Here is an 11,161-nt window from a genome sequence, read left to right as displayed (position 1 = left end):
GTAGACATGGTGTAACATTGGTTTTGCTTTGTTTCACAGAACTAATCGTTGCCTGGGTTGCGTACGTATATGTGGGGCGGAGCTATCAAAATAGGGGCAAGACCCTTTTGGGGTAGGGGCGTGTTTGTTTTGGTGATTTCAAATATCAACATTGGCTACCAGAAATCACTTACTCTGCCTTTAATATTTTGGCTTTCATCACTAATTATGTTTGTCTTTTTTCAGAAAAAAATTTTTTTTGACAAAATTCAAAATTTGAGCAGGGGAAGTTTCTGAAATTTGGTTGATTCGACACAGAATGATCCTAATGACCACATCTTTAGGCAGCCATCATAAACACCCTATTGTGTTATTGTGAGGGCAGGTTTTGCAAGAACCACTCACATTTTTCATCTACTGTAGTTTGATCTACTTTTAAAACCACTTCTTCCTGCCTCTTTGAAACCCGAGAATTTCTTCCCACATATAAAATTAGCTAATTCAATCTGTGCTTCTACTTTTAGAGCAGAATTTCATAAGGAAGCATAGTTTCCTCATAAGCACCCATACCGTGAGGTTAGTAAAGAATGTCAGGCCTGCAGAGACACAAGGTTATAAACGATGGCTCTCTTTAATGGCACTTCCTCTGAACCTCTCTCTGCCTCGTTTCCTCATTAGTACCGCAGCCTATCAAAACCATACATCCCTGTCATAAAGTAAGTGCAAAAAAAAAAGGGTTCAACGGATATTTAATCTCACACTAAATCTTTTTTTTTCTTTTACACAACCTACAGAGAGACATAAATGGAAGGAAAAGTAATTACTCCACCGGTGGATGTATTTCTAAATATCAAACTTCAGAGGAGGTTCAAACACGCAGGCTCATCTGTTCAGTGGCTTAAAGTAGCAATAACAGCAGCGTATGATCAATGCAAAGCCAGCAGGTGTGTGACTCACCAAGAAAAGATCAATTCAAAGTCCAAACAGAAAATGTGTGCGTGTCTTTGAATCATGCATGTTTGTCTGCTTTTCCACAGACTATTTATACCCTGGCAAATCTTTGTCTGTCTTGTCTAATTTTGGCCTGATTGTGTCTAACTCTACAAACACTAGAGGATATGCTGTTTACTCTTGTCTGGTTGGGTGTACAGTACTGAAAAACCACAAATGCCACATTTTTTTTTTTACATTTTCAGATGTGTGTTTGAAAGGGTCTGAAGGGTCGCTTCTTATTTTTTAAATTATTTTTACTATCAATTATTAAAGATAAATTATGCTTGCAATTATAAAGGTCAATAATGTACATTTCCATTAACACATTCTTAGCATTTATAACTCTTTTTAGGGTTAAAGGGATAGTTCATCCAAAAATGAAAATTCTGTCATTTACTCACCCTTGAGTCGTTCCAAATCTTTCATTCATCTTTGAAACACAAATGAAGATATTTTGTTCACACTTTATTTTAAGGTTATTAACAAAACATTAATGATGACTTTTGGCTCAATAAACTCCTAATTCGCTGCTTATTATAAGGTAGTTGTTAAATTTAGATATTGGGTAGGATTAGGAATGTAGAATATGGTCGTGCAGAATATGTGCTTTATAAGTGCTAATAAACAGCCAACATGTTAATAATAGGCATGCTAATAAGCAACTAGTTAAAAGTGAGAGTTGGTCCCTATGCTAAAGTGTTACCAATATTTTATATGAAACTTGAGAGATTTCTGTCCCTCCATTAAAAGTCCATTCCACCAATACTTTGACTTTCAAAAAGTGAATTAGGACATCGTAATAGTAATCTATATGAATGGATCAGCACTTATATCGGCATCTACATGAATATAAATGCACACATAACTTTTGCACACATATAAATGTACAGTCAACAGCAGCTCAAATATAGGTTAATTTTACGTCTTTATGAACTTTTTGAAGCTCGAAGTTGAGTGGAATGGACTTTCAATGGAAGAACAGAAATCTCAGGTCTTATAAATATCATAATTTGTACTTTGAAGATGAACGAAAATCTTATGGGTTTGGAACTACATGAGGGTGAATAAATGATGTTAATATTTTCAATAGCTCCATTGATTGTTATATTTTAAATCATAAGTAAAGGTTTTGTGGACGTACTGCTTCATCCCCATGTTTTATTCTAGAAAGCTGATACCTGCGTTTCAGTGACATCCTGACAAAACTTTGAATTGGATAAATTACAGAGATTGTTTGCCGTTATGAGAGACCAGATGACAAAGATGTCAGGAAGAAAGAAAAATCCTCCGTAGCTCACACTTTAAGTATGATGCTAGCGAGGTCATGTGTTCAGTTCCCAGTGTGGTATGAACCCTACACATCGAAGCTTAGTACTGAGGGTTAGAATTTGTTCAAATCACTAACCCCAAGTATGAGCAATAATAATAGTGATGCTTGTCTATCATAGTAGGATTTTTTAGCATCCAAAACCAAACCTTTAACCACAACGGCTAAATGCATATGCAGTCCCGGATTACACATTCCGGAAGTCTTCGCTAATGATATTCTTGGTCTGATGAAGTAGGAAATCTCTGGTTTGGCTTAAAAAGGATCAGTGACATGTAGGCTGCAGCTTCAGCATCAGACATCCGAGATAATGAGAGTGAATTACAGCTTTTTTGCATACGAGGGGCCCTCTGGTACAAAGCTGCTATATCACGTTACAATAAAACTCCTGATTGCAATGCAGTTTTGAGCTCTATTTATAGTCAGTGACACCGTCACCAGACCTGTGTTACGAGGGGTGGATGGAAGCTATTATGACAGAGGTCACAATTCAATTGCATAATAAAGTGAAGATGCTGTGTCGCTATGTGCGGTATACTCGACTGTGTCTCGCGCACACGCATACTGTGCAGTGTCCATCAGGAGGCCGAGCACACTAAGAGCTTTCTCAATTATTCAGTGCACCCTGTGCAATCTATTACATCACATCCATTATGAAGGAGCCAGGCCTTAAAAATCTATTCTCTGTATAACTGCAATCCTCCAAGCATCAGGTTAACAGCATTAAGACACAACAAAATCATTCACTGTTGAGCCAGAAGGTCATATATATATATATAAAATGTCTTTTGTTATTCAAAATAACAGCAGGATGAACGCAATGAATCAAGAGTGGAAATCACAATGTGAGCTGGCATGCTGTTCGGCAATGATATGATTTTTTGACTGCTGTAAGAGGTCCTGAAGAGTTCAAATTATTTATGTTCTGCAGCAAAATGGGGATATTAAAGGAATAGTTCAACCAAAAATTAACATTCTGACAATTTATTTGACGTCAATGATGTCAAACAACATTGATCATGATGCAACTGACATAAAAATATATATATATCCAATGCCTTTTAGCGTTAATGACATTGACACACCATTTTTTTACTCACTATAACTCCATTTTAAGGCTTAAATTTTGAGCTGTTTAGAAGCTATTGTATGACTTCTGAAATTGTGTGGACTACTTTTACTTAAGCGCCTTTTTTGACAATTTGGTGACAATTTGACATTTTTTAATAATAGAATAGAATAGAATAGAATAGAATAGAATAAAATAATTTTATGGCGTGTTTTTCTTAATGTTTCAAAGCTTGCTGGCTCCAGTCCCCATTTATTTTCATATGGAACAAAGAACCACGGACATTCTACTAAACATCTCATTTTATGTTTCATTAAAGAAAGGGGGATATTAAAGGAATAGTTCAACCAAAAATTAACATTCTGACATAATTTATTTGACGTCAATGATGTCAAACAACATTGATCATGATGCAACTGACATAAAAATATATATATATCCAATGCCTTTTAGCGTTAATGACATTGACACACCATTTTTTTACTCACTATAACTCCATTTTAGGCTTAAATTTTGAGCTGTTTAGAAGCTATTGTATGACTTCTGAAATTGTGTGGACTACTTTTACTGAAGCGCCTTTTTTGACAATTTGGTGACAATTTGACATTTTTTAATAATAGAATAGAATAGAATAGAATAGAATAATTTTATGGCGTGTTTTTCTTAATGTTTCAAAGCTTGCTGGCTCCAGTCCCCATTTATTTTCATATGGAACAAAGAACCACGGACATTCTGCTAAACATCTCATTTTATGTTTCATTAAAGAAAGACATGTTGGATACTTCCTTGTAAAAAAATAAAAAACACGTACACTTAGCAATTTAAAAAGTTTTACGTTTTCAAAAGAGTAATTATATACTTTATAAGAATAGATTTAAGTGCGACCTGAATGTAATGTTTTTAGACACTTAACTGCATTACATGAAAATTCAATTATAGTTTAAATTTATATAAATGCAATTAGCTGAACTTTAGAGTGCTTTTTTGACCCACAAGTACATCTTTATATGTAATTGTATTATTACTTCTATTACCTTTGAAATACTAGCAAATGTACCGACCAGTATTTATGGTAAATTAAATATACTTTTATGTCATTTCTATTGAAACATGTATATTTGTAATTGCATGCTTGTGATGATTAAGTATTTTAAATTTAGTACATTTAAAATACTGAGCATCAAATAGCACACTACAGTTAACATGCTTTAGTATGTTATTCAACACATTAAAATAAGTGTACTTCTAAAGCAAAACAAAATATTATCAAAACATAAACATGATTTAAAATGCAATTTGTTTTTAATTTGACACTATTACTAAGTGCACGTTTTAAAAATGTACTTACATGTGTTAAAAAACACTGTCATGAAAGTGTACTCTTTTTAAATTTAACTGGCCTTTTATTTCATTAATAATATATATATTATACTTGTAGGTTTGAAGCGCACTACAAATGCTCATTCAATAGAATCAAGTGCACCTCTTTTTCACAAAGGCTGCCACTTTTCCTTTAATGTTATATTCTAGTTAGATTTTTAGTCCACTGAAGTGTGACTGGTCTCCTGGCATGTATTATATAAGCAAAAACTTTGGTGTTTGCAATCATGACACTGAAGCAAGGGCTTGAAGTTGGACTCACATCCATAGTGGTGATGTTGCACCTGTGTGGCCAGGCATCTGCAAACCAGCCATCTGCAGAGCACTGATCAATATCCACATCCTGCAGGCTGACGTCCAGACGAACAACACCCCTATATGATATTATAGAGCACAAGAGAAAAAGAGAAATTAGTCTATTGCTAACTGTAAAGAAGCTGAAAGTTGACACTGAAAATTCAAAAAAAGAAAAAGTGCACTTCAAATACCAGATGATGTACTTATTTAAATGAGAAAATGAAGTGTGGAACTTTGGACACTTCATGCACTCAATGGTTGCAGATTTAATTATGTACCGGAATGGGACTGACTATTATACTCTGATGTTGGATGACAAAATAACTTCATATAATTCATACACTACATAGGTGCATAGTATTTCATTTGGGACACTCAATTCATGAAACTGTACTGCAAATAGGCTATTTCATAAATGGAACAGGGTCTGAATAAGAAATAAGAGCTTTTGCCAGTGAGCGACCACCAGGGCAATATTGTGGTTTGCACAGGCACCAATCACGATTTCTTCAGAAAATGATCTAGTTTCTCTGCTACAATCTTTCCTTAGCATAGCTTTTCCACAACACAGAAAGGGTATAGACAGAATTCCTTTACTTCATATAGGGCATTGTGCAATTTACTGCAAACATAAAAATCGTTTTTTCATTCTATATTATTCATTTGACACGATCATATGAATGCATCAAAATTATTACATGTTCTATGCATACACAGCGGAGAAAAACAGCATGTCAGTTTACAATAGAATATTGTAGGCTATATAAACATACATACTATTATAGTAACAATATGGTTTAAAGAATGTCATCATTGTCTGTGTTATTGCCAAATGGTCGACCAATAATTTTTTTTTTTTTAATTGGCTGATTTTGATATCTACAGAGCATAGTGATCTTGATGATATCAAATAAAATGTTATGAATTTGAAAGAAAATAATGTACAGTACCTTTCATTGTATAAATTATTTTTTTTTTAAATTGCCGTTTATAATTATATTCATTTAAGATAAATTATTTGCTGTCTGGGTGGAACAAATCTTGTGTCTGTATCTAGGCTGCAGTGTGCTAATTGATGACCTCTGGACAAGGTTGTCGGTATTTGGAACTGAGCCAAATAAGTGAATGCTTCCTGAAGTGGCTGTGGAGCTTCGTAATAACATAGAAAGCCAGCAAGAGAATAACCTTAAGGGGAGACACTGCAGGCAAAAACACAGTTTTTTCATGCACCTGTCAAGTTTGAGATTTTGGGCTTTTTGGATTTTCATAAAGTGTTTTTTTCAGACTAGTGGAAAGAAAACATCCAAAAGACACTGTTAAGTGTTTCTTTTCTAGCACTTTATCTATCGGTGTCAATAGATTTAAATTGCAATACATATTTTTAAAGGCCGTAGCCATAAATCTCCACTTCAGTAGCACTTACACAAACCAAACTTTACATTTTTATTCCTGTCTATATCCTGAAGGTTTTTACAGAGGGATTTGTTCATATATACTTTGCTTAATTATATACAACATTTTATTCCTCCCAAAACTGTGAAAATATAGTGTTTCTGTCCGTTCTAAGCATTTTCTGAATTATGGAGTGACAAAAATGAGATACCCAAAATTCTCTCTGTAAACACATTTGACTCTAATATGTCAAAAAAATTAAACAAGAATTTTGAAACTGACATCATCCAGTGTTTAGATTTTTGTACTAGAAATGTATGCAAATTAGCGCATATTTCATTAAATAATGACTCATTTGCATATCTAAACCTATCATTTTAGAAAACTTGTAATACAAAAAATGTTGGCAATTATCTATGTAATCAATCAGCTGGGTAAGTAAGGCGATAACTATTAGTTGTTGTTTTTTTACCCTATTCACCTGCAGTGTCTCACCTTAGAGATCAGCATGCCTGGCATCTACTGAACACCCACTTCTGCCTAATCACTTGCCTGTGTTGCATTAAAATCTACTTAAAATACAATATGTGCACTTTAAATAAATGTATCATAGCATTAGTTTTGGCAGTAAAAAAAAAAATTCAATTTGAATTGCCCAGCAAGCCAAAGTCACACAAACATGCTGATTGCTTACTGAAACCATTGTTGAAATGTTGAAATTTAGCAATATTCCAAGTAAGTACTTGACCTGCACATAATAGCATACTAAAATTGCATTATTTTTACCACACTTTCTAACATATATTTTGTGGTTTGCTCATTCACTGAAAAATGAACAGAATGAATCCATTTGGTGCAAGTGATGTAATGCTAAATTTCTCCAAAATCTGTTCAAATGAAGAAACAGACTCATCTACATCTTGGATGACCTGAGAGTGAATAATTTTTTCTTTCACTTTTGGGTGAACTATTCCATTAACAATTTGATATGAAATATACTGCATATCAAATACCAAATCAAAATATGCTTAAATATGATGTTTTGTATAACCAGTTGCTTCCTAAAACCAGTCTGTGAGTGTTAAGGAAGTGAGTTGATGTGCATATAGAGTATCAAAGGCATATGGAAATGATGCTAATAATCCTCTAGACTCCATCTTTCTCATGTACTGCAGGTGAAAAATCATTATAAGCTATACTGTGGTGAACGCTGGTCCTGCAGGCATGCAAACATAGATCAGAAAACAATGAGGAGGAGGACTGCCTGAGGTAACTCTCTGAAATCTCTGTTTCTCTCTGTGACTATATCCGTTTCCTGTCTTTTACTCTTTCTTCCCCTCAGACAGACACAGAAGGTGCAGTCATGGAATAGTCTCTGCTCGCCTTAATTGAAGCCTTGGCCAAGCAAGTGTGCTAAATTTAGCGGCCGTGTTCATCAAGCGTCGGAACGCCACATCCTTCATCCAAGGTCAAATAGGACCTATGGCTCTGTATTGCCGTTATTAACTCACAAGACAGAAAGTGGATTGGTAACAATGCCATCATTTTGTCTTGATGATGAAAAGCCTGATGATTATTGGGATTAGTATAAATTGACTGAAATTACTGTGGCAGACTATGTGACATTGTATTGTATTTCAGTCTTCCCTGAGATTGAAATGACATCTGGGGAAGCTGACAAGAGCTGTTGAGAATTTTTGTTGCATCTTTTTCAACCAAGGCATCTATATTTTGTTAAAATGCACAACATAATTGTCAACAATTTTCTCTGACTTCTCAGAGCACATTAGCTTGCTTGACTAATACATTATAGAGTAAGAAGCATAAATAAAATAAATAAAATAGATAGATAGATACATAGATAGATAGATAGATAGATAGCCCAAGCCCAAGCCCAAGTCCAAAGGTTCAGAATTATGCTATAGATACATCGCGTTTACAGCCAAACGCCATCAAATACAGTGTTTTAAATTGATTACAAACGGTGTAAAAAACACGCGAAAATACGTCAATGACCCAGTATCTGACGGTGTTTTAGTGCGCATGAATAATAATAATAATAATAATAATAATAATAATAAAATCAAACCGTTTGTCATTTCTCGTTATTTCTTTTTGTTTGTATTTCGATTTGGTGTTAAATCAAACTTAAGTCATTCAAATAAATAAATATTCCAAGCCCAGAGTCGATTATTCAGAAATAACTGAGCAGAAAAAAATAATATGCATGTGGCAGCAATGTGTCACCACAGGACTTGAACCAGGGGTCAAACACTAACAAAAAGGCTAAGGAGCATTGCCTCCAACTTCTTTAGTTGCACAGCTTTTACACATTCTCTGACTTCCGTTAGCCTATACTATGAACGATTTCTTATTTTGGAAATGAAATTACTCAAAGCTAGGGATGCACCGATACCGAGCTCCTGTACCCGTACTCGTACTCGAACTCGTTAAAATGACCCGATACCAAACGCCGATACCACACAGCATGTGATAAGGGCCATATGCAGACAAAGAAACACCGACAACAGAACAAAAGACAGCAGAATGGAGTTATTAGAGATTAAGGATGTCTATGAAGTATATGTATGCAATGAATATAATGTTAAACATTCAGTATTAACACCTGTATAGCTGATGTGAGTTTATAGTTCGGTCGGATATGTCAAAGACAAGTAAGTAAAACAATGCACAAGTTACTTAACGGTAGGGAGAGAGCGAGAGAGAGACAGAGAGAGAGAGCGAGGGAGAGCACGCGCGCACTTCTGTTGTGTGATCTTTGATGTTCACTCACTGAGCACACGCATCATTTGAATTAAAACGAAATCGTACAAATAAAACCATTCATAGGGGCATCATTTATTTTCAACTTTAGGCATACACGACTTTCTAGCGAAAGTGAATCTAGCAGCCTGTGTGAAATGCGCTAGGCTGTACTACTGTCCTCTCATTCTGCACCAGTACAAATACGTGCACGCGTTGCACGTGTTTTGCTTGCTTGAGTGTTTCTGCATTATATGAGTGGCTTTGGAATATAAATCGCAGCACGTTTCAGATGAAAAAAACGCGACATCTATTTCTGAAAATATCACACTTAGGAGATTTATAACGTGTGGTTCACAGCAAAGCGTGTGATTACAGTACTGAGCCGCTGCAATAGAGCAGCTCTAATGCTATTAAATTAAAGATGATGTACAATAGTGCAAAAAAATTAACAGTGAAAGTAACAAAAACTTGTAAAATACATTTTAATGGGCATAATTAAGTGTGAAAATAACCGAAGGACATACAGTGAAACCAAAAATGATTCAGAGACCAGATATAATTTTTGATATTTTTTTACTAGTGGGTGCAGGACACTATAGTTAATTTATGTAAAGTGAGGATAGCAAAATAAAATAGACTGTGACAAATCATACCCAAAAATTCTTCATACAGTGGACTACCAATAAAACTGATACAAATTTGGGTCCAAAAATTATTCAGACCAAGTCTGGGAAAAAAACTGAAGTTGAGGTTTTCATGAACCTGGGTGACAGCATGCCCAGGAGACTACAGGCTGACATTAAGGCTAAAGGTTGCCCGACTAAGTATTGATAGTTGTGTAAATACTAACAGCTGTCTAATATTTGGTTGATTGTAATCCATTAGGCTACATACCTTTCTATCAAAGTTATCTAACATTATCAAGCTGAATTTGTTCTGACACAGTGTAACTCTGAGTTCTTGTCATATTTTAATACCATTTTCTAAACTATAGCGAATAAACTGTGATAATGTGAGAAATGTTGAAGGTGTCTGAATAAATTTTGGTTTGACTGTATCTATTCGATAAATGAAGTTAACCAACTAACATTATACATACCCTTTTGGTTTCTGTACCCAATATTTAAAAAATGTACAAATGCAATAAAAATATCGGTATCGGCATCGGTATCGGCAAGTACCAAAAATAAAAGTATCGTATCGCACGAGTACTGGAAAAAGTGGTATCGGTGCATCCCTAATAATAATAAGATATGTTACTCAAGCAGCAAATCAGCATATAAGAATGATTTCTGAAGGATCAATTACATTTTAAAACAAAAAAATATATATTAAAACAGAAAACGGTTACTTTAAATTGTAATAATATCTCACAATTATATGTCAACAAGTAAACAGGGCATGAAAAGGGAAAGAGTAAGAAGGAAAGAGCGACTGGTATGTTTGAAAGCTATAACAGGCCGCTCCACTGATGCTCCTCTTTTGATTAGGCTTAAAAGACTAAAAGAAAGACAAAAGCATGGTACACGCAGGTTCACCCAATGCCCCCTCCGTCTCTATTACAGTGTCCTCTACCCCCACTGTTTTACACTGATAATATCACCCTGTTCCTGCAACCAGTGCTGTTTCTGTCCTACTGCGATAATACTATATCTGCAAAAAGAGTGAGTGACTGTCGACAGCTATGGAAGACATGTTAGGTTTATCCCACTGGAAGAATAAATTAAGAGAGGGATTTGCAGCAGTTTGGATGCTCTGTTTCTATTTTAATATCCTTTAAAATATAATTTATTTCTGTGATGCAAAGCTGGATTTCCATCAGCCATTACTCCAGTATAAAGTGTCACTGTAATACAGAGTGAGCAGAGTGAGGATCCATCTGCAGCTTTATTGAAATCGTAGTCAACAGGCAAGGTCAAACACCAACAGAGGAAACAGAGGAGAGAAGCCAAATCGTT

The 11,161-nt window shown here is 34.9% G+C and overlaps 1 protein-coding gene across 1 annotated transcript in view; it reads right to left on the bottom strand.

Moving 5' to 3' along the window:
* The window catches only part of LOC107755705 (probable G-protein coupled receptor 158), a gene marked incomplete at its 3' end in the record, with an annotated part of 89,226 nt that overhangs the window by 63,578 nt on the left and 14,487 nt on the right, over positions 1-11,161 (bottom strand). The window contains exon 2 of the mRNA XM_016572589.1: positions 5,011-5,122. Coding sequence (XP_016428075.1) covers positions 5,011-5,122 — 112 coding nt within the window. The remainder of the gene's footprint in view (positions 1-5,010; positions 5,123-11,161) is intronic.

This window comes from Sinocyclocheilus rhinocerous, unplaced genomic scaffold (genome assembly GCF_001515625.1).
Source record: "Sinocyclocheilus rhinocerous isolate Xijiao unplaced genomic scaffold, SAMN03320098_v1.1 scaffold1193, whole genome shotgun sequence".
NCBI lineage: Eukaryota > Metazoa > Chordata > Actinopteri > Cypriniformes > Cyprinidae > Sinocyclocheilus > Sinocyclocheilus rhinocerous.
The sequence above is the reverse complement of the archived record's forward strand: the minus strand, read 5'-3'. Positions and strand labels throughout refer to the sequence as shown.